We start from the raw sequence: 25,916 nt of genomic DNA on the forward strand, positions 1-25,916 counted from the left end.
TAAAAAAATTTTTTACTGTGCACATCTATTGAATGAAATACGATTTTTGTAAAAAATTTTTTTACTGTGCACATCTATTGAATGAAATACAATTTTTGTAAAAAATTTTTTTACTGTGCACATCTATTGAATGAAATACAATTTTTGTAGAAAAATTTTTTTACTGTGCACATCTATTGAATGAAATACAACTTTTGTAAAAAATTTTTTTACTGTGCACATCTATTGAATGAAATACAATTTTTGTAAAAAATTTTTTTACTGTGCACATCTATTGAATGAAATACGATTTTTGTAAAAAATTTTTTTTACTGTGCACATCTATTGAATGAAATACGATTTTTGTAAAAAATTTTTTTACTGTGCACATCTATTGAATGAAATACAATTTGTAAAAAATTTTTTTACTGTGCACATCTATTGAATGAAATACAATTTTTGTAAAAAATTTTTTTACTGTGCACATCTATTGAATGAAATACAATTTTTGTAAAAAATGTTTTTTACTGTGCACATCTATTGAATGAAATACGATTTTTGTAAAAAAATTTTTTTACTGTGCACATCTATTGAATGAAATACGATTTTTGAAAAAAAATTTTTTTTACTGTGCACATCTATTGAATGAAATACGATTTTTGTAAAAAAAATTTTTACTGTGCACATCTATTGAATGAAATACGATTTTTGTAAAAAATTTTTTTTATTGTGCACATCTATTGAATGAAATACGATTTTTGTAAAAAATTTTTTTACTGTGCACATCTATTGAATGAAATACGATTTTTGTAAAAAATTTTTTTACTGTGCACATCTATTGAATGAAATACAATTTTTGTAAAAAATTTTTTTACTGTGCACATCTATTGAATGAAATACAATTTTTGTAGAAAAATTTTTTTACTGTGCACATCTATTGAATGAAATACAATTTTTGTAAAAAAAATTTTTTACTGTGCACATCTATTGAATGAAATACAATTTTTGTAAAAAATTTTTTTACTGTGCACATCTATTGAATGAAATACGATTTTTGTAAAAAATTTTTTTACTGTGCACATCTATTGAATGAAATACGATTTTTGTAAAAAATTTTTTTACTGTGCACATCTATTGAATGAAATACAATTTGTAAAAAATGTTTTTTACTGTGCACATCTATTGAATGAAATACAATTTTTGTAAAAAATTTTTTTACTGTGCACATCTATTGAATGAAATACAATTTTTGTAAAAAATTTTTTTTACTGTGCACATCTATTGAATGAAATACGATTTTTGTAAAAAAATTTTTTTACTGTGCACATCTATTGAATGAAATACGATTTTTGTAAAAAATTTTTTACTGTGCACATCTATTGAATGAAATACAATTTGTAAAAAAATTTTTTACTGTGCACATCTATTGAATGAAATACAATTTTTGTAAAAAATTTTTTTACTGTGCACATCTATTGAATGAAATACGATTTTTGTAAAAAATTTTTTTACTGTGCACATCTATTGAATGAAATACAATTTTTGAAAAAAAATTTCAGGAAAAACTAATCAACGGTCATCTGGCAATAGTCCGGACTAACACGACGGACTAACGGACACACGGATGCCACTGAAATCATAGGTCCCTCTCTGATAAATCGAGGGACCAATATCAACACTGTTATGGATTCAGACCAGATGAATTTAACTTTATTGAACATTGATAAATAATTCTTATTCTAATGTAAAAATGTCCAATCTTCAATATTGCAGTGTTGGACTTTGTTTGTTCACAAATTGTTGCTGGAGAAATTTAGTTTAATGTATTCTTTGATAAATTAAATGACCGAAATAAGCGATTGGTGGAAACTGTTAAATCTAACAGAATATTTTGTCTTGGAGATGGATTAGAGGTAAGAGCTATTAAAACAGTTAAATTTCCTGTGATAATAGGGGGCGTAAGAGGTATCAGAGGTTATATTGAGGTTGACATCCTCAAAAATGATATACCTCTGTTGTTAAGTCATAAATCTGTGAAAATTGCAGAAATACTGCTAAATTTTAAAAACAACAGCTGTTGCATTTTTGGGAGACATATTAAATTACAAACAATAACTTCTGGACATGATAGTCTGCCACTAACTAATATACTTTTGGGGGTTTAAAATGCACCACATTGTGAGACTTTAAAAGGATGTTCTCGGATGGAAAAAAGGAGGAAGACCGAAAATGTTCATGCATCTAAATAAAAACTAATAGTTTTGCTTAAAGGCAGTATGACAACAAATTTCTGAATCAAATATAAGATGCTTGTAATTCTTGTTCAGTTTGTCTGAGATTTAGAAAAGCCCCTCCTCGACCAGTTGTTGGGTTAGTAACTGGTAACAGGTTTAATGACACTTTATGTTTGGATTTAAAAGAATGTCAACATAACCAATGTTGGATTCTGTATCTAATTGATACATCAGTTAAATACTCTGTTGCCAGATTAATTAAGACCAAGAAAAGCAAAGAAATTATTACCAACATATTTTAATGTGGATATCTTATTTTGGAGTTTTAAGTGATAATAGAGACAATAATGAGGGCTACTGATGAAAACTTGAATATTGAAACATGCCCAACAGCTGCAGAAAGTCCATTTAACAATGGAACTGTGGAACGTCATAATCTAATAAATGCTGAAACAATGGGAAAAAAACATTGAATGATGCAAAATGTGAGCCAGAAATAGCTTTAGCTTGGGCTGTGAGTGCCAAAAATACACTTCAAGATCATTCTGGTTATAGTTCAGATGAGCTTGTATTTGTGTCAAATATTAACACTCCATCAGTTTTGAATGATCGGTTACCTGCATTAGAAATTGCAACAACCAGTGATATGGTTAGAATAAGTCTAATTGCCCGACATGCAGTAAGGAAAAACTTCATGGATTGGTTGTTTTTGTTTAACGGCATATCAACCCTTTTCAGGTTATTTAATGCCGAATCCAAAGATTTTGAAGAAAAGTTTTAAATAGAATATATTTGTTGCTTTCAAGTCGATTTCTATTTAACCCTTAGTTGGGACCCTAACAGGTAATACCACTCCGGGTCAGAGTGGACCTGGGAGCAATAGCAATTAAAGGATGGCTCCACACTCCCCAAAGCCCGCAAGTTGGGGCCTCATGACTGGATATAGTTTAAGGTCATATCCAAGATCAAAATCTTCATGGAAGCCGAATCAAGTGAAAACATTTGAAGAGCCTTGAGATATAATGTAAGGACTTATACGGCTGAAGGATTTGTGACAGGTGACCATAACAGGTGAGCATGACAGGTGAGCATGACAGGTGACCATAACAGGTGACCATGACAGGTGACCATGACAGGTGACCATGACAGGTGAGCATGACAGGTGAGCATGACAGGTGACCATGACAGGTGACCATGTCTACTATAGAAGACAAAATTGCAATGGATAGCGTGGTCCTGCTAAAGTCAACGTGTATTGATCAGACACGGAGAAGTATTTTTCAGGATACATCTATGTCACTTGATGAAGGTAGACAAGGAATTGCAAAGTTCAAGGAAAATACAAATTCTTTAAATGAGATGAATAAAATGTTGGAAGAGAAAGATGAAGGACAATATTATAACAATGTTAACAGCAATAGAAAAAGTGAAAGATAAAAACTATATAACCAAGTAGAAAGTTGTAGAATATAAATTGAGAGGAAGTGATGAGTGCAAGAAAGGGATTGCTATGAGCACACAACCAAAGTTAACAGGAAAATATGGCCATTGGCAAAATACAAAACCAGAAGCAGAGAATGAAGATGATCTTTGGGTCAATTGGGATCATGTTGATCAATGGAGAAAACTTTCTCAAGTAACAGAGGGAACAAGTAATCAAGGACATGCGACTGGAATCTTGTGAAACTAATAAAATAACTCAAATTAGAAATCCTCATCTAAAACAAATTCTAGAATTGTTTCGTGTTTAATGTGTCATTCTTTGCCTGGAATGAGTCTATATCTAAGTGTGAGTGTAGACACAAGTGTAGTTGCAGTGTTTGTGTAAATGACAAATGAGAAACATTTCTTTTAACTATCAACTCAATCACAATGAAAATGGCATCAGCCATGTTTTTGATCTTTATAAACTTACTTGTAAACAACATTGTCGGGGTAATTTGTATAGCCAACAGCATTGGCACCACGAAGAAGCATCTGGAAAGGGATATTTGGGATCAGTTTGCGCAGTTCTTGGAGTCGGTGCCAGGGGCATTCATGGAGAAATCGAAGAGCAACATCAAATGTGGCACCTGAAGTAAAAAGAAAATGAAAATCAGAAAACGGAAAATTAATTATGGTTTAGTAAAAGGTTACAAAGTTGGAGGATGCCAAACTTTTTGGAAGGAGTCAGACTTATAACAATGCTAGAATCAGATTTTTTAAATAAAAATTTTAATTAATTAACAAACTGAATATTGAAAATAAAAAAGTTAGAGTCATATATTTTGGAATTCTATGAATTCAAGTTGAAATTGGACTATATGCCTTTCGACTCTACAACCCTAGTTTAACATTCTACATTTTTAAGGTATTGATGAAACAACATTGTATTCAAACTATGTGATTATATGAGTCAACAACAAATTTGTTATCTGCATTTTTTTCAGCTGATTTAGGACAAATCTGATGCATTAAATCCAAAAATCACATTGGTTTGCTCAATTAGGTCAAGTTTTTGAGCTATGGCCATGTTTTTTACATTTTTGTTCACATGTATGTGTAAAGTATTTTTAGATGTTCGCGAGGGTAAAATGCCATGGCAAATAATTGTTTTAATGGAAATGATTTTAATGACAAGAAGTATTCAGGTCTTATAGTTCTGGGTGATTATGTCAAAAAGAGAACAGTTTGAAGTTGTAAAAACCTCAAAATCTTTCAAAAATTGGTACATTACACAAAGAAGGATTGGTCTGTGCAGAAGGAATTGCCTTGAAGGAAAGGAACATTCATGAATGATTCTCTGGTGGGCAGAGACAGAATACTCTTCCTACCTCTGCTGGTATCTTTGACGGTCCTCATATCAGGCAGCTTATCGAAAGTCCAGAGTTCAAAAACTAAATGAATAAAATGAAACTGGAAGGATGGAACACATTTGTTCTGATAGTGAAGAACTATTTTGGCAATAATAAGGCCAAAAACTACACAGAACTTATTGACAACATGCTGACGGCATTCAGAAATCTGGGCTGCAATATGAGGGTTCAATAAGTGATGAGTAGGGGGAGGGAATCCATTAGGACTTGAAAGAGATGGAGACTAGTTATCAGGATCACTGGGATGCAATCAGGATGGCAGACTACTGTTGGGATCTGAAGAGAGACCTCCCTGCCACTGAGTATTTCAGAAGTTTGAAAAAATGGAAGTTCAAGTCCTGAAGTTTGAACAATGGTGAAGCAATATGCAATTTATGTGTATTTACCTTTTATTAATGTCCACTATTCAGTTTACTGTAATCAATGTTTCTATCAGGTAATCAATTTATATTGTTGACAAAACATTTTTTTCAATTATAAACATATTTAGGATGATAGGTGTTGACAAAAATCAGTTGATAATGCCACAAAAATGTAATCGATTTTGTCACAAGATCTCAGTTTTTCAAATCAACTTAGCACAAAAATCTGACCTGATGAAGAGAAATGAACACCATTTCAAGATTTAGCAAACATTTTAAGATTTAGCAAACATATCCTAAATCAGTTGTAGAAATCTAGAAAATATTCAAAATATAAAAAAATGTATCATTGCTATATATTGCTTTATATTTTTATATTATAGCTTTATATTTTTTATATTTATTATTTATTTTTTATTAGAATTGAGATATTGTGTTTGTAACAGAAATGTCACAAGATGCTATTATAATTTTTTTTTCTGTCATCAAGAAATGCCTTGTATGCTATATTATATAACCCTACAGGAAAGACTTCTCATTCCCTTCAGATCACCAGGTAATTTCGTTAAGAGGTATAATTATTTTTAAGCCACTGCTTTATTATTTCATATTTTCACTTATAATTTTTACACATGACACCACAAGTAAAAAAAAAAAAATCAATAACCACACCCTTATTTTCACTTAGATTCTAAATGACATTCTGAATGTATTTGAAGAATATTTGATTTTCACTGATTTTAACAGAGCCACTAGCGCTGAAAGCAGCAGCAGCAGTCGCATGACATATATATGCAAATGGCCAAGCCAGTAGGCAAGGTATGTAACAGAGGTGCTGACGCATGTCAGCAGCAGTCACAAGAGACATGTATGCAAATGACCAAGCCGTTGTGCAATGTGATGTCACAGCGGAGAAAGAGAAGGAAAAAAAGAAAAAGAAAACAAATGCATCATATGGCGAGGATTGGAGAAGAAATTTCATGCCGGGGGAGATGAACATTTGGTTCATGGTGGTGAGAGACCTAACTACATGGCAGACGGCACAAACTAAGAGACTTTTAAAACAGGAGACAATGTGTTACTTTAAAAGAACTATAAATGCCTTTCATTTCAACCGTAAAAAAGCCCAGTCAAATTTCTTTCCTTTTATGCTCCTTCGCAACTGTTTCAGATACAATGTGTGCATCTGGGTGTTAAAATGTGATGACGCGTCGAAGAATACATAACTACAACCCGACTGCTGCGGCCTACAATACTTCCACTCATCAAATTCAATATGGCATCTTCACATGACTTAAAAATCTTTTGCTTTCTATTTCCATTTGTGACATGTATACGGATTAGGATGCATTAGCAATGAAATTTAATACAAATTACTGATGAAATTAATAACAAACAAAATAATGTTTCATACATTTTTTTTAAATGATTTTTTTTGTTTTCTTTTTTCCTAAAAACAAATGTGATTTACTAACACAACTTTGATAACACAAGAGAACACTAAATATGTTGCATTTAAAGAAAGACTTGTTTTTAGTCAATTTAAGTGTGCTGAGTTCAAATCTGAAGGTAGTTTTATTCTGCAAGCTACAGATTTTATGCAATCTTTGATTTTTATTAAAAAAGAAAAAATGAACATTATTATAGGATATTGCAATGTCAGCCACAAAACAGTATATTTAACAAGGCAAAAGAAACAGAACAATAAAATGTGATTTTAGATTAAAGTACACCATTGTTAGAAGTGCCATATGTTTTTTCTGGAAAAGTTTTTCAGAAAACAGTCTTTATCGCAACGTGAGATAAGCGTCATTCACAACGTTCTTCAGATAAGAGTCAATTACATCTAATAACGCTTATCACTTTCTGTCGGAACAGTATTTTAGTCAGGCAGGAATTTGCGTTTGTAACTTTTGCGTTTGTACACTTCATCTGGGCAATCTCGTTTAATACTCCAGCAGTAGTCGGCCATCATACTTTTGTCCCAGCGACCTTGGTAGCGTTCTTCCATGATCTTTAGGTCTTGGTGGAACCGCTCTCCTTGTTCGTCACTCACAGCCCACAGGTTTTCAGGGAACTGGTCAAGATGGCTGTTCAAAAAATGAAGCTTGATGCTCATGTTGCACCTGAGAGCACGAAAAGCGAGGAGCATTCTGTTCACAAGTTCATTGTAGTTCTCTGCCTTGTTGTTTCCAAGGAAGTTCTGAACGACTGCCACAAAGGATAACCATGCTGCCTTCTCCAAGGCGGTCATCTTGGCAACAATCTGATCATCACGAATGAGGGTTCGAATCTGTGGGCCATCAAACACACCTGCTTTGATCTTCTCGAACGACAACCCTGGTATAACTGTGATGATGTGTTGGAAACATTCACCTTCGGTATCCAGTGCCTTGACAAATTGTTTCATCAAACCTAATTTGATGTGCAGAGGAGGAAAGATGATCCTATCTCTGTAAACAATTGGGTCATGTGTGATATTTGGCATGCCTGCTTCAAGGGTTTCACGAACAGGCCACTCCTTCTGGACCCAGTGTCTGTCTTGTGCTCGACTGTCCCACATGCAGAGGTAACATGGAAACTTGGTGAAACCTTTCTGTTGACCAAGAAGGAAGTTTACCATTTTCAAGTCTACACAAATGATCCAGTTGTGCTCACGATATTTTAAGAAGTCCATGACCATTCTGATGTCATCATAGTCTTCCCGCAGATGAACTGAATGACCGACAGGCACTTCCCCATAAACATTGCAATTATGCAAAAGAACACACTTGAAACTGCGCTTAGAACTGTCTAAAAAGAGCCGCCATTCAATTGGATCATAGTGAGGAACACCCAGTTCTTTGAGAAGACCTGGGATATCATGACAGTAAACAAACTGTCTGTCTTCTGAAAAGAAGGTCACAAAAAGCTGGTCACGCTTTCTGTAATATGATACTTTAACAATGTGATCAACAAGATTTTTTCCTTGTAATCTTGAGTCCAAAAGCTCAGCTGCTTTCTTTGAAAGACCTAAATCCCGAACTAAGTCATTCAGTTCAGTCTGGTGAAGGGGCTTGGGGACTGGGAGAGATTCAGTCTCTGAAGAACATTCCTCGGGTGGTTCCCACTCAGTTTCTGGTAATGCATTGTCACAACTGTCTTCCTCGTCCGTGTCATGTCCAATATTTTTATCGTTTAATGAAGGCAAACCTTTGAAATCTGGAACAGGAACTTTTTCAGAGTGCGGAGCAGGCCGAATAGCTGAGGAAATGTTCGGATATACGATCTTATGTCTGTTTTTCTTGCCCACACCCGCTGTGTTTACCATGCAGAAGTAGCAATCAGTTACATGGTTGGTGGGTTCTCGCCAAATCATTGGAACTCCAAAAGGCAGACCATTGCGTTTTCCTTTGGTCCAGCTTCGGAGCATTTCCTCACAATTGTGGCACACAACATGAGGAGCCCATTGCTTGTCTTGGTCACCAAGATGAACTTCAAAATAAGCCTTGTAGGCTCGCTTCACAAACAAGGATATGTTACGTCTCTGATGATGGAGTGTGTAGCAACCACATATGTAACAGAAGGCATCAGGCTTATTTCTACAGTGATGTCTCGATGAGGAAGACATGTTTGATCTGGAAAAAAGAAGGCAGATAAAAATATTAGAATCTATCTATGTATATAATCTCAAAATGCTTAGATTTGGGTTACGTAAGCTCATATTTAGACTATTTCATCTATCTCAAATTGCATGAAAACTAGAGCTTATGAAGAAAAACTAATTTCAGATTTGAAATCAGCGACTAAAAATCCTGCAGAATCAGTTAAAAAATCAAATGCAACAGAAAGTTTAAAAAATAGTGTTCCCCAGTGTAATTCTTCGTTTTTACACTGTATGCTTCGATGGTTTAATATATTACTGATGGAAAATGGAATTCTTATGAAAATTCATATACCACATATTTGTATTATTTAGATTTCTCGCATGTATTTATCAAAATTAAATTGAAATATTTTTCAGATTTCCGAATAGTAAAATATTCTTTGTAAGGAAATACAGACTATATTTTCCTTATAAAGAATTTTTTACTGTTCAAAAATTTGAAAAAAAATATTTCAATTTAATTTTAATAAATAGATATGTTTATTAAAATTGATTTTGCACTTGTCCGTTTTTTTGTTTTTTTTCAACTGTTAAATTTCAAATTCTTATATGTTCTCAAATAACCTGAATGTAGTACAATCCACAGTCTAGTCAGAAGTTTCTACTTAGCTTATCTATCCATCTATATCCTCTCTCTCTCTTTATATATATATATACACATGCATAGAAGAGAGAAAGAGAGATGATCTCTCTCTCTATGTATATATATATATATATATATATATAGAGAGAGAGAGAGAGAGAGAGAGAGAGAGAGAGAGAGAAAGAGAGAGAGAGAGAAAGAGAGAGAAAGAGAGAGAGAGAGAAAGAGAGAGAAAGAGAGAGAGAGAGAAAGAGAGAGAGACAGACAGACACAATGCTAGATCATCTATGCTAGCAAGTCAGATAGAGACTATAGGTTAATGGAGTTGGTTAAGATTTAAAGATATCATCGACTTAATTTTATACAAGTACTTTATATTTAGGTTGATAAGAAGTTGTGATTTACTATGTCTAAAATTAATTGAAGTTTAATGGTGTTTATTTAGAAGTTTACAATAAATCTATAATTATTTTATTTCAGCACCATAGATTTTATTTAAATACCCATACAATACTATAAGAAAAGACTTCAATTATGTTTTCTCTTCTTTATTGAGAGGAGGAGGGAGATTTCATTGCATTACTTTACAAAACTAGTACAGAAAATGAAAATAACAATTTTTCCCTTAAAAACAGTAAATATTCTTTCTGTTGACAATTCTTCTGTAAGATTTTGTCTTGTTTGAGGTGGGGGGTATTATTTCTTAAAATGGCTTTTGGGTGTTGCCATTTTTATTTTTCATCAACGTTTACCATTGAGGGAAGTACTATTTCAAATGTTTCTATCTTTTAAAACATATTTTAGAAGGGAGTGGCTTTTTTTCAGTTCTTAAATAAGTGACCACTCGATAAAAATGTAGAACAAAATGAATACATTTTCAATATTTTATGATATTAAAATAGGATTTATAATTTATATAAGGAGGGAGTTCTCGATTCTTAAATTAGAGGCCACTTGATTAAAAAACAACAATACGATTTCAATAGTTTACAAGACTAAAATAGGATTTACATTATTTAGCATAAGCTTATAAATGATATTAAAGTTTTAGGTTCACATGTAAACAAATATAAATGATATTAAAGTTTCAGGTTCAGGTAAACACAAAACAAATATTCTCGATGCATATTGTATTTTTTATTGCTTTAAAACAATTTCTATTGTTTTTTTCTTTTTACCTAAAATTGCATTTGGTACAAAACAATTGCTGATTTGTATACAAATTAATGCCAAATCTGACAGGATTGAATCTTCAACCTCCAGAAGAACAAGCAGCACATGTGTGATCCCCCCTCTGGTAATGCATGCGAGATGATGCCACGAACAAAAGTGAAGAAATGATGAATGCGAGAAGTGTGAAGGGCCAACGTTGCCTTCACATTTTCGCCAAGTTTCAGAAAAGTCTAATGGATGGGGCAAAAGTTATGGGGTAAAAATGTGTAATTTTTTCCAATTTTGGGGCATTTGTGACCCCTTTTGAGTTCCTGGAAACGCCGAATCTCAGTGAAAATGGACAAATGGTGCAGTTTCACACCTTAAGATGTATATTTGAATTCAGCACCATGGAAAACCAATATATAGACATATCAAGTTTTTGAGTAATATGAAAAAAAAGCTCCAAAAAGGCATATCTTTTAGCCTTAAAAGTTTCAGAGGGATGTGAACCAGAATTTTGCCATGATCACCCATACTGAATTTATATTAAGAACAATGGCCTCCACATTTTGGCCAAGTTTCAGGAAAATCTAATGGATGGATCAAACGCTATGGGGCAAAAAGTGTCATTTTGGGCCATTTTGGGGCATTTTTGACCCCTTTTGAGCTCCTGGGGACACCGAATCCCAGTGTAAATGGATAATGGTGCAGTTTCAGGCCTTAACACATGTATATTTGAGTTAACCACTATATAGTCAGACATATCAAGTTTTTGTTGAGAAATATGAAAAAAGAGCTACAAAAAGGGGTGTTTTTAGCATTAAAAGTTCCCAGGGACGCAAACCAAAATTTTGCCAAGGTCACCCATATTGGATTTATATTAAGAACATGGGGCTCTACATTTTGGCCAAGTTTCAGAAAAATCTAATGGATGGATCAAAAGTTATCAGGCAAAAACATGTCATTTTTTACCATTTTGAGGCATTTTTGACTTCTTTTGAGCCCCTGGGGATGCAACAGGAATTTTTTCAAAAAATTTTTTTTTACTGTGCACATCTATTTAATGAAATACAATTTGTGGCAAAATTTCAGAAAAAACTAATTGACGGTTATCTGATAATCGTCTGCACGGACGCCACTGAAAATATAGGCCCCTCTCTGATAAATCGGGGGACCAATATCACTTTTACAATTAAAATTTTCCAAATACTCTAGCCACTGTGCTACAGGTCCTTAGGACCGCTATTCAGTCATAGCTGACAGAAAGAGAGCATACTACCTCCGTGTAGTAAATAAAGGATTCTATTTGAAATTCTGTGTAGATTCCTGAGTTCAGCAGAAACATTGCTGAATTTGACAAGATACACCTGAAGAAGTATCTTTTGTTTATTAAATTGTTACATCAAAGTACCGAATAATTAATATGTTAAAAATTGGTTTTTAAATAACAGCATTATTGTTTCACCACAAGAGTAGCAAATCTAATTTTGTAATAAAAATCTAAGTACAAGCCCCACCACACAAATATCTTTAAATGCACATTTGTAAGCGGTAGTTCTGCAGTTTACAGACTGTGCTGAGATAATGACATTATTATTCAGAAACACACAGGTAACATGCTAATTATATTCTATATTTTCACTTAACAATTCAATAAACTGAAGAAACCTTGAAAATTTCCTTCAACTTAAAAATCATAAAAACAAAACAAAAAAAGTAAAAACGCTTGCATTCATTTATTTATTTTTATTTATCCTGTTCAAGTTACCAGCATAGATTAGTGCACACAAGTGGAGTCACTAGAACGAGATAAGTGTCTACAGGGATACTGGTTTCATCTGCTTAGCAACCATGGTATTTGTGATAATATGTACTATTCATAATGATAAGTAATATTGACCCAAAATGACAAATCGGTCAAGGTTGTGCATGGAATTTCTTGTTGAGTTTATCTCCATTCCTGGGCAACATCATGATACGGGTCAACTATTTTATATAAAATTAATCATCTGATTTCAAGTTTCACAAATATTACAGAATTAACAATAAAACTTTATACTTTCTCCACAGAAATAGCCAATATCAGCTTAATCAATATTAAACGTTTGTACAGTAATAGTATATTTTTGAAATAGCCTATTTGTGAGATCCTCAGCAAATTTTCATGCATTCCAGAACCACGTGATGTTCAAAATCTCTCCATAATGAATACATAGAAAACAGCCACATTCTTCACACGGTTAGCCCATTGATATATGCATCAGTATAGAGAGAACATGGTGGATCTAGAGGACTAAATCAACAATACTCTCTCTATTATTGTTATAGTTCCTGTTGCAGCCAGCAACAAATCGATGTTTTCGCACAGAGAACATCACAGCTTTGTGGAAGACCATACTTGTCAACAGGATAATGCTCTCTAATGAGTAGAGAACCATAAAATGCATAGTTTTTGGTGAATCAGGATATTTATAGTGATATACCGTCTATTATTTTTATGTCATTATTGTTGCTTTTGTTTTTTTCTTTTCAAAATAAATACTGTTTTACAACTTGGGTCGTTTTAATGAATGCAATTCATTTTTTATTCAATTCATTTGTGCAGAGTGGAAGCATGCCCCCACCCTTGTGAAAATTTAAACTAGGGTTGTTGTTGGTGGCCAACCTCCAACCACCTCATTCTAAGAACAGCTTTCGGAATAGACAACCCCTACCTTCCCCATGTTAAAACAGCTTTCGGAATCGACACCCTATTTGCCCCAAATTTAGCCTTGATAATGGTTGTCAGCATACCCACCTGCAAATAATATAAACCAAAAAAAAAAAAAAATTGGGGTTAGCAGTGTCAGTCGGAGAGAAGTAAATTTGTTTATCGCATGTGCATACAAATCTGGTGACCACTGAATTATAGGTCTTTATATCTCAAAAACTACTTGTCTCTGCCAAGTTTAAATGAGATTGTCTTATTCAGCATAATTGAAAACCTGTAACAGATATCATTTCAAAGAAAATTGTGGAGGGGGAGCCAAGGTAAAAATTTACCTAAAAAAACAAAAAAAAAAAAAAAGTTAATCATATTATTTGGATTCATCGGACGACTGTTCTCATTTTGAGTTTATTTTCGATGTAACCTCCGACTTTCTTCAGGTGTATCTTGTCAAACTTGGGAATTTGGACAAATTTTCGAGCAGAATTCTTTATTTAGTTCACGGGGGTAGCATGTTCTTGTTCTGTCAGCCATGATTAGATAAAGGTCCTAAGCAATTTGCAATTGTATTTTTCTAACCACTGCGCCACGGGTCTTGGCGGACAATTCTGATACAAATTTTAGAAGTCTTAAACCTAAAATAGGTTAAAGACTCCTATAGAGGAGGCAACCTTGAATAAATAATAATTTTATAATTTTATAATAGAGGAAGCAGCCTTGAATAAACCCAAAGCACAAGGAGATGAACTAAGGCAGAAAGTGAGACAAGCACTTGAGAATTCAAAGCCAAACCTCTCAAAGGGAGAAGGCCCTGTGCAGTGAGTGATATCATAATACTACCAGCAGACAAAGGCAATGCTACAATAAAATATGTATTGAATACGTTTGAAGCCAAATTACAACACAAAATTATAACAAAAACACCAGAGTCAGCATCACGTAAACTCTTCATTCAACTTTCTTCAACTCAACATCATGGTGAGGAAAAATAGAAAAAAAATATAAAAGATCGATGAGGGAGTTACACTCCGAAATATATTTCTTAAAAATAAACGCTTGTTTATTTTAATAATTTTGTGTTGTAATTTGGCTTCAACCGTATTCAATACATATTTTATTTTAAAATTCAAGTTTAAGTCAACACTTCTAACATGGATTAAAAGAAAAAAAAATACTCTGATTTTCAAATCGCATAGCCAAGCGCAACCTTTCTGGCATTACAAAAACAATGCTGCAGTTAACATCACATGGCCTCTTCATTCAACTTTCTTCAACTCAACATCATCGCAAAAAAGTGGAAAAAGAGAGAAAATATAAAAGATTGACTAGGGTGTCATAGTTCAAAATATATCCCTTTAAAAAAAATTGTTTTTTTGCAATAATTTCGCATTGTAATTTGGCTTCAAACATATTTAATATGTATTTTATTTTTAAATTCAAATTTCAGTCAACGCTTCTAACACGTATAAAAAAAATACCCTGATTTATTAATATATATATAGATATACGTTAATATATAGTAATCATTAGTAAAAAATAGTGATATTTACAACTAGAAATAAACTAGGTTTAAGGCTCCTAAAATTGACTAGAATTCATACTAGAATTGTTTGCAAGGACCTGTGGTGCAGTGGTTAGATTACTTGGAAAAATCAATTGTAAAAAGTGATGTTGAAGGTTCAATTCTTAGTGTGGGCAACTGAAAAATACAATTGTGAATTGTTTAGGAACAAGAGCATGCTATGCTCATGAAGTAAATAAGGGGTTCTGCTCAAAATTCCATCCGAGTTCAACAGAAACATTCCCAAGTTCAACAAGATACACCTGAAGAAGGTCAGAGGTTACATCGACCAAAACATTGTGAAAATGACACTCAAGATGAGAACAGTAGTCTGATGAATCCAAATAATATGAATAACCAATCCTTATCTTAAAAATTCAGAAATGTCATAACGAAGTTAATGTTTGTTTATCAACAATAAATTTACAGTTATCAACAATAAAATTACAGTTATTAACAATAAAATTATAGTTACTAACAATAAAATTACAGTTATTAACAATAATTTACAGTTATTAACAATAAAATTACAGTTATTAACAATAAAATTACAGTTATCAACAATAAAATTACAGTTATCAACAATAAAATTGCAGTTATGTTTGGAAAGAATTAAAAAAGTTGATGTCAATAGAAATCAATTTTTTTGTTTTAAAAAAAGAAGCCGATTCAAGCTTAGTGGAGAACTCGCCTTGATAAGTGATCTAGGTGTTTTCAAAGTTTCATTTACTTACCTCCCCAGCATTCCAGACTGAACAGTGGATTGAAATTGTGTGAAACGAAAGGTGAGATTTGAAGCAGATCTCTTGTGCGTACACGAGTGGCTAACAATGACTGATGAGCATCTCTGTATGTTGTGTCCATCAGCAAAAGGCCTTTGTGCTCACGAACCTTTTTAGCAAAACCTTCTGGCCCTTCCTGGAGAAGGACAGTTCTCCAGCCAGCAGGCCGGCCTTGGTCTGTTTGAGGGAAAAACAAAGAAACAGACTTGAAAACAAAAACAAAAATAACTAGGTGTGAAGACAATAAAAGAGATACAATTTTTCCCCTCTGAACGAAACTATCTTATGTTGACAACAACAGATGGCACATAAAAAATTACTATGTTTACGTCATTAATCATTACGTTATCTAGCTATAGACTGCAATTACATACACATTATTTCATTATATTAAAATTTATTTTTAGTCCGAGGAGTGCCATGACCATCGTCCTAACCTAAAGAGGAAGTAGCTCAAATTTCATCCTCACTTTACCATCTACTCTTATGACACAATTCTACATCGAGTTCTTTTATACTTTTTCCTACTTTCCTGGGTATTAACCGTCATTAACTGATTACAGATTTCCTACACATAAGCATATTCTTACTCCTTACATCCAACACAAATAATGATTTCTCCCTTTAAAATATCTGGTGCAGATGATTGGATGAGAAGTATTCATTCTACATTCGCTTCTTCCACTAAATAAACAAATAGTTATCAACTATAAAACACGTCGCCATTTTCGGTACATACACAATATTCTTATGTTTTATTTATTATTGACAGAATTATTCTGCTTAGAAACTCTGAACTTTTATTATTTATTTGTGAAAATATTACAGTCACAAAACAAATCATTAATGATACATCATGACTAGCTATGCAAAATTACTTCTGTTTATAGTCAGACGGAGGGAGGGAAAGTTAGTGATAGAGAGATACAGAGAGTGGGAGTGAGAGAGATAAAGAGAAATAAGCCGTTTTATTTTTAACGGAACTGAAGTCAATGTTTTTGATAAATCTCTGTATGGTGCACTGCTGCATTGTTTTTTCTAAAGAATAAAATTGAATAAAGTTTATTTTTACAAGAATGTTTATACATTTATCTAGCGAATAAACATAAAAATATGTGAAAAAACATGTTATTTTTTTTAAATAAAAATTATGCAACGGGGAAAGAAGTTGGCTTTTTTTTTCTTAAACGAAACTGACTTTTGTTTGATAAAATTGTGTTTGCTGTACCGCTGAATTATTTTTTCTCAAGAATAAAATTGAATAAAGTTTATTTTTACAAAAATGTATAGACATTTACCTAACGAATAAGCATAAAAATATATATGAAAAACCATTTAGTATTTTTAAAAAATCGAATTTATGCAACGGGGATGAAGTTTTGTTTAATAAAAAACAACTTCATCACCATTGCATAATTTGGATTTTTTTTTTTAAATAATACACATATTTTTTTCATATATATTTTTATTTTAGTCGTTAAATAAATGTAAACACATTCCTGTAAATATAAACTTTATTCAATTTTATTCTTTAGAAAAAATAAGTCAGTGGTATGCCACACAGAGATTTCTCAAAAAAATTAGTTTTGTTTTACAATCAAAGATATCGACTTCAGCTCCGTGGCTAGATTTTAAAAATAATAAACATGGTTTTTCATATTTAATTTTATTTTTATTCGCCAGATAAAAATGTAAAAACAAGTTTTTTTTTCTGTGGAAAGTTGTTTTTATGACGGAATGAAACTTGGCACATGAACTTATTTGTTGGAATTTTCTTTCACTTATTTATTTTTTTTACATTTCGTTATTTATTGACTTCAGTTACCCTGACAGAAACTCATAAATTCGTAAGAAATATAATGATATAGTAATTCGCTTTTACTAAAATATTATTACGGACATGGGAGATAAAACAATCGTTTCCTTTTGTTTTATTTATTAAAAATGTTTCACTAACTTTACATGAGTATAATTTCATCACGTTATTATTGCACATGTGACGTGATTTTTTTGTTTTTTTTGTGTATGCAAATTATTTATGTATTTTTCCTACGACCTGCCCAAGCGTAGTATAAACACACCCAACCTCCTCATGTTAAGAACAGCTTTCGAAATAAACACCCCAACCTCCCTGTGTTAAGAACGGCTTTCGAGGTTGGGGGAGGTGTTTATTCCAAAAGACATTCTTAACATGGGGAGGTTGGGGTTGTTTATAATACGTTGGCACAATGATAATGTTGTTTATAATCCGTTGGCACAATGATGATGATGTTTATAATACGTTGGCACAATGATAATGTTGTTTATAATCCGTTGGCACAATGATAATGTTGTTTATAATACGTTGGCACAATGATAATGTTGTTTATAATCCGTTGGCACAATGATAATGTTGTTTATAATCCGTTGGCACAATGATAATGTTGTTTATAATACGTTGGCACAATGATGATGTTGTTTATAATACGTTGGCACAATGATGATGTTGTTTATAATATGTTGGCACAATGATGATGTTGTTTATAATACGTTGGCACAATGATAATGTTGTTTATAATCCGTTGGCACAATGATAATGTTGTTTATAATACGTTGGCACAATGATAATGTTGTTTATAATATGTTGGCACAATGATAATGTTGTTTATAATACGTTGGCACAATGATAATGTTGTTTATAATATGTTGGCCCTTTCTTCTATTTTTCCTTTTAAAATTTTTCCTTTACTTTTTTGATTCTTGCAATTTTTAACATCTCTTCGCTCACATTTCTTTTTGCTCAATTGGTATAATGCGGCAATTTCCACTGTTCACCGGGTGTTGCCCACTAAGAATCATGGAAAAACTGACTTTAAATGCAGAAGTACCCAAGTTTGACAATGAGTATATGTTTCGTTTTTTTTTTAATATTAAAAGCGTTGAACAATACAAAGTACAATTTTGGGTATTTTTGGTACCATGCTAAAATACTGTTTTTATTTACAAAGCCATTTTAACCTTCGGGAGGGAAGGGCGTTTTGTCACTATTAAAAAAATTAGTGTGAAACTTGAATTTCAACACTGAAAACACTATTTACAAATAGTGCGGTACCAAAAATGCATAGCCAATGTAAAGGATGCATATGATGGCAGAGCACGATACCATCTGCCATCATATGCATCTGAGAAGGCTGAAGCATAGATTACTTACTAAATAAGTTTATTTAACAATGAATAAATATCGAAAATTACAGGATAATATGACTATTTGATTTTCTTAAAAATGGGTTTGCCTATCGCTTCACAAACGTCACTACATGCAAACGCTTTTTGTCTCGCATTTACATTATTTTTGTGTACTGTAAAAAATTTGTAAAAATTATTAGTAGTTTATTTAAAGCTTCTTTTAAATGGTAAAAAAGTTAAGATGATAATATTAAATTACAGTTACATAGTGTTACAGGGTATACAGCTGTGGCGAGCATTGAAGGTGCATATTATTATTACACTTATTAAAAAATAAAACAACTGATTTGACTATTTTGGCAGTACACAACTTAGTAATTTAATATTTGGCTAACAACAAAAATAACAACCATATTGGAAATTTTAATTGGGGGGGGGGGGTGCTACCACTGAGCAATGCAGGTTAACGGGTCCTGCTAGTTAATTATATACATACTGGTTCTCACAAGATCACCAAAAGTTAAGCAACGATGACCCTGGTCAGTACCAGATGGGTGGCCATTTGGCAATACTATACTGTATGTGCTTTTCGTTTATCTCAGCATTGTTTCCAGCCATCCTGAACTTGTATATACTTGCAACTGGAATTAAAACACTGCCGACTCAGGAGAGGTGATATTGGAGATCGTGCAACTTTTGCCGCAAAAATTTTCACACACAGGCACCCTTCAGTGGGTATCCTTAGTCTGTCAAGACTGAGCGGAGCTGTTTTAACTGTTCAATGTATATTTTAAAAGAATTATTTTAGGTTCACAGCCCGATATTTTTGATAGGTAAATTGTGTTGCTGCAATGACATTCAATGTGGTCAGATTGAGCCAGCTTATCCCAGGGCTTGCACCATACTCCAAATCATGGCAGCTAATGTATGGCAGTTCTCAGAGCAAGATCGAACATGATCGCCAATCGAAATTTCAGTATCGATGGCCAACCACCTGTGGACCTAGGAGTTTGCTGTCCTGGTTCTCAGCTGTTCAAAGATATGCTTGTACCATCCAAGCAGAGAGGTAGGGAGGATTACATAGAAAATTAACTTTCCAAACCATTGAAGTTATGGCTGCAACATGACAGATGGCAGAGACTGGTTTTTGTGGAGAACAATAATTGGGACATGGACGAGCCACCAGCAATGCAAGATGCAGTGGATGTAATCATTGGCAAAAGCTTCCAACTTCTGATGATCAACAACATTCATCAACCGTGTCATGCAGACAGAGTCAGATGACAGATTAGTAGACATGCCTGCTTGTTGATACTGAGATCTGATGCCTGATAAGAATTGCTTGAGTCACACAAAGGTAATTTGATGATCAATTTCCAATGTGTTTTGTCTGGTGCACCCAAGAAGGCATCCACACCCTCCAAAATAGTGCTATTCAACCCCCCAATGGGTCCAAGGATGAGAGTCTTTATGTGCAGTTGAAAATGTAGAAAAGGGAGATGGAATGATGGAAGAAATATTAAATGAATTCTCTTACCGAGTGGAATTTCTGGTACTGTCGGTACAATATCAGCTGGATCGAGGTTGGTAGCAAGGGGTGTCTGTGGTCCATTGACCATCACTTGGCCAAGATAGTGGAGGAGTTTCTGCGCCCGGTTTTGGGATGGTTCAAACTGGAATAACTCTGGGTGTTCATCAATGAAATTGGTGTCCAATATGCCAGACAGGAAGCGTTCGTTTTGAAGGACATTAAGTAAAAATGGAATGTTGGTCTGAAAACGAAAAGGAACCAAATTTGGAATCAACAAGGAATTGTTGTATATTCCATTTGTGTTTTTTATTCTTCACATATGCTGGTAGAATTCATGGCTTGAAGAAGAATGACAATTCGAGTCCATGTTCTTTACTCTCTCTATGTTAATTTATCTAAGAGGGGGAGGAGCTCTATTTGTGAGAATTTTTTTTTCATTTATAGTCAAATCAATTATTTTTGACACTTCCTAATCAGTTTCAGCTAAAAAAGTCAAAATAAAAGGACAAACTGAGCGTGCATGTTGGCAGAAGGAGACAGGATTTCATAGTTTCATCAAACTCCCTCATTCATTGATTGTTTGAAATCTTTCATGGCAAAATTAACATTTTCAGTTTTAAGAGAGAACTGTTATAAGAGGGGGAAGGGAGGCAAGGCAAGGAAAGGCAGAGAGAAGGGAAAAAAAAGAGAGAGAAAACAGGAAATGAAAAAAGATAAAATGACAGAGAAAAACAGAAAGAAATAAAATCCAGCCAAAATGTAAAACTAACAATTTGACAAAAAATCTGATTTTTCTAATTTAAAAATAAGGATAAAAAGCAGAGAACTTATGTCGCTTGAAGGTTTGCCTTTTCTGGATAAAAGAATGAAATTTATTCGAAAGTCACTAGTTGGTAGAAATCAGATTTCTGGTCAGCCAACTGAACTTTAATCCCTGCACTAAGCTCCCTATTTAAAAAGCATCCCTCCTTAAAAAATCGGTGATTCTATTCCGTGTTATATCTTTCAATCATTTGACTATTTAACAAAAAAATTTAACTTCTATCAATAGTTTACGAGTTGAATGGAGATGAGTTGAAAATGAGTTCCCTCTTCATCATTGTAAGACATTCACAAAAACTCATTTTTATGCCACAACTACAAAAAAACTATCATTTATACGTAACATCATAATGGAATAAAACTATCATTTATATGTAATATCATAATGGAATAAAACTATCATTTATATGTAATATCATAATGGAAAAAAACTATCATTTATATGTAATATCATAATGGAATAAAACTATCATTTATATGTAATATCATAATGGAATAAAACTATCATTTATATGTAATATCATAATGGAATAAAACTATCATTTATATGTAATATCATAATGGAAAAAAACTATCATTTATATGTAATATCATAATGGAATAAAACTATCATTTATATGTAATATCATAATGGAATAAAACTATCATTTATATGTAATATCATAATGGAATAAAACTATCATTTATATGTAATATCATAATGGAATAAAACTATCATTTATATGTAATATCATAATGAAATAAAACTATCATTTATATGTAACATCATAATGAAATAAAACTATCATTTATATGTAATATCATAATGGAATAAAACTATCATTTATATGTAATATCATAATGGAATAAAACTATCATTTATATGTAATATCATAATGGAATAAAACTATCATTTATATGTAATATCATAATGGAATACAACTATCATTTATATGTAATATCATAATGGAAAAAAACTATCATTTATATGTAATATCATAATGAAATAAAACTATCATTTATATGTAATATCATAATGGAAAAAAACTATCATTTATATGTAATATCATAATGGAATAAAACTATCATTTATATGTAATATCATAATGGAATAAAACTATCATTTATATATAATATCATAATGGAATAAAACTATCATTTATATGTAATATCATAATGGAATAAAACTATCATTTATATGTAATATCATAATGAAATAAAACTATCATTTATATGTAATATCACAAATGGAATAAAACTATCATTTATATGTAATATCACAACTACAAAAAAACTATCATTTATATGTAATATCACAAATGGAATAAAACTATCATTAATATGTAATATCACAACTACAAAAAAACAATCATTTATATGTAATATCATAATGGAATAAAACTATCATTTATATGTAATATCATAATGGAATAAAACTATCATTTATATGTAATATCACAACTACAAAAAAACTATCATTTATATGTAATATCATAATGGAATAAAACTATCATTTATATGTAATATCACAAATGGAATAAAACTATCATTTATATGTAATATCATAATGGAATAAAACTATCATTTATATGTAATATCATAATGGAATAAAACTATCATTTATATGTAATATCACAAATGGAATAAAACTATCATTTATATGTAATATCATAATGGAATAAAACTATCATTTATATGTAATATCATAATGAAATAAAACTATCATTTATATGTAATATCATAATGGAAAAAAACTATCATTTATATGTAATATCATAATGGAATAAAACTATCATTTATATGTAATATCATAATGGAATAAAACTATCATTTATATGTAATATCATAATGAAATAAAACTATCATTTATATGTAATATCATAATGGAAAAAAACTATCATTTATATGTAATATCATAATGGAATAAAACTATCATTTATATGTAATATCACAACTACAAAAAAACTATCATTTATATGTAATATCATAATGGAATAAAACTATCATTTATATGTAATATCACAACTACAAAAAAACTATCATTTATATGTAATATCATAATGGAAAAAAACTATCATTTATATGTAATATCACAAATGGAATAAAACTATCATTTATATGTAATATCATAATGGAATAAAACTATCATTTATATGTAATATCATAATGGAATAAAACTATCATTTATATGTAATATCACAAATGGAATAAAACTATCATTTATATGTAATATCATAATGAAATAAACCTATCATTTATATGTAATATCATAATGAAATAAAACTATCATTTATATGTAATATCATAATGAAATAAAACTATCATTTATATGTAATATCACAAATGGAATAAAACTATCATTTATATGTAATATCATAATGGAATAAAACTATCATTTATATGTAATATCATAATGGAATAAAACTATCATTTATATGTAATATCACAACTACAAAAAAACTATCATTTATATGTAATATCATAATGGAAAAAAACTATCATTTATATGTAATATCACAAATGGAATAAAACTATCATTTATATGTAATATCATAATGGAATAAAACTATCATTTATATGTAATATCATAATGGAATAAAACTATCATTTATATGTAATATCACAAATGGAATAAAACTATCATTTATATGTAATATCATAATGGAATAAAACTATCATTTATATGTAATATCATAATGGAATAAAACTATCATTTATATGTAATATCATAATGGAATAAAACTATCATTTATATGTAATATCATAATGGAATAAAACTATCATTTATATGTAATATCATAATGGAATAAAACTATCATTTATATGTAATATCACAACTACAAAAAAACTATCATTTATATGTAATATCATAATGGAATAAAACTATCATTTATATGTAATATCATAATGGAATAAAACTATCATTTATATGTAATATCACAACTACAAAAAAACTATCATTTATATGTAATATCATAATGAAATAAAACTATCATTTATATGTAATATCATAATGGAATAAAACTATCATTTATATGTAATATCATAATGGAATAAAACTATCATTTATATGTAATATCACAACTACAAAAAAACTATCATTTATATGTAATATCATAATGGAATAAAACTATCATTTATATGTAATATCACAACTACAAAAAAACTATCATTTATATGTAATATCATAATGGAATAAAACTATCATTTATATGTAATATCATAATGGAATAAAACTATCATTTATATGTAATATCATAATGGAATAAAACTATCATTTATATGTAATATCATAATGGAATAAAACTATCATTTATATGTAATATCACAACTACAAAAAAACTATCATTTATATGTAATATCATAATGGAATAAAACTATCATTTATATGTAATATCATAATGGAATAAAACTATCATTTATATGTAATATCATAATGGAATAAAACTATCATTTATATGTAATATCATAATGGAATAAAACTATCATTTATATGTAATATCACAACTACAAAAAAACTATCATTTATATGTAATATCATAATGGAATAAAACTATCATTTATATGTAATATCACAACTACAAAAAAACTATCATTTATATGTAACATCATAATGGAATAAAACTATCATTTATATGTAATATCATAATGGAATAAAACTATCATTTATATGTAATATCATAATGGAATAAAACTATCATTTATATGTAATATCACAACTACAAAAAAACTATCATTTATATGTAATATCATAATGGAATAAAACTATCATTTATATGTAATATCATAATGGAATAAAACTATCATTTATATGTAATATCATAATGGAATAAAACTATCATTTATATGTAATATCATAATGGAATAAAACTATCATTTATATGTAATATCACAACTACAAAAAAACTATCATTTATATGTAATATCATAATGAAATAAAACTATCATTTATATGTAATATCATAATGGAATAAAACTATCATTTATATGTAATATCATAATGGAATAAAACTATCATTTATATGTAATATCATAATGGAATAAAACTATCATTTATATGTAATATCATAATGGAATAAAACTATCATTTATATGTAATATCATAATGGAATAAAACTATCATTTATATGTAATATCACAACTACAAAAAAACTATCATTTATATGTAATATCATAATGGAATAAAACTATCATTTATATGTAATATCATAATGGAATAAAACTATCATTTATATGTAATATCATAATTGAATAAAACTATCATTTATATGTAATATCATAATGGAATAAAACTATCATTTATATGTAATATCACAACTACAAAAAAACTATCATTTATATGTAATATCATAATGAAATAAAACTATCATTTATATGTAATATCATAATGGAATAAAACTATCATTTATATGTAATATCATAATGGAATAAAACTATCATTTATATGTAATATCACAACTACAAAAAAACTATCATTTATATGTAATATCATAATGGAATAAAACTATCATTTATATGTAATATCACAACTACAAAAAAACTATCATTTATATGT

The 25,916-nt window shown here is 30.6% G+C and overlaps 1 protein-coding gene across 3 annotated transcripts in view; it reads right to left on the reverse strand.

Moving 5' to 3' along the window:
• Positions 1–25,916, reverse strand: part of LOC145269297 (pyruvate carboxylase, mitochondrial-like) — a 402,794-nt gene that overhangs the window by 98,195 nt on the left and 278,683 nt on the right. For all 3 annotated transcript variants that reach the window (XM_080124986.1, XM_080124984.1, XM_080124985.1), the window contains exons 10-12: positions 20,567–20,801; positions 15,817–16,041; positions 4,129–4,285 (exon numbers count right to left, since the gene is read on the reverse strand). In XM_080124986.1, coding sequence (XP_079981112.1) covers positions 4,129–4,285; positions 15,817–16,041; positions 20,567–20,801 — 617 coding nt within the window. The remainder of the gene's footprint in view (positions 1–4,128; positions 4,286–15,816; positions 16,042–20,566; positions 20,802–25,916) is intronic.

Source organism: Euprymna scolopes, chromosome 45 (genome assembly GCF_053919585.1).
Source record: "Euprymna scolopes isolate OS-2025 chromosome 45, ASM5391958v1, whole genome shotgun sequence".
In the NCBI taxonomy this organism is placed as follows: domain Eukaryota; kingdom Metazoa; phylum Mollusca; class Cephalopoda; order Sepiida; family Sepiolidae; genus Euprymna; species Euprymna scolopes.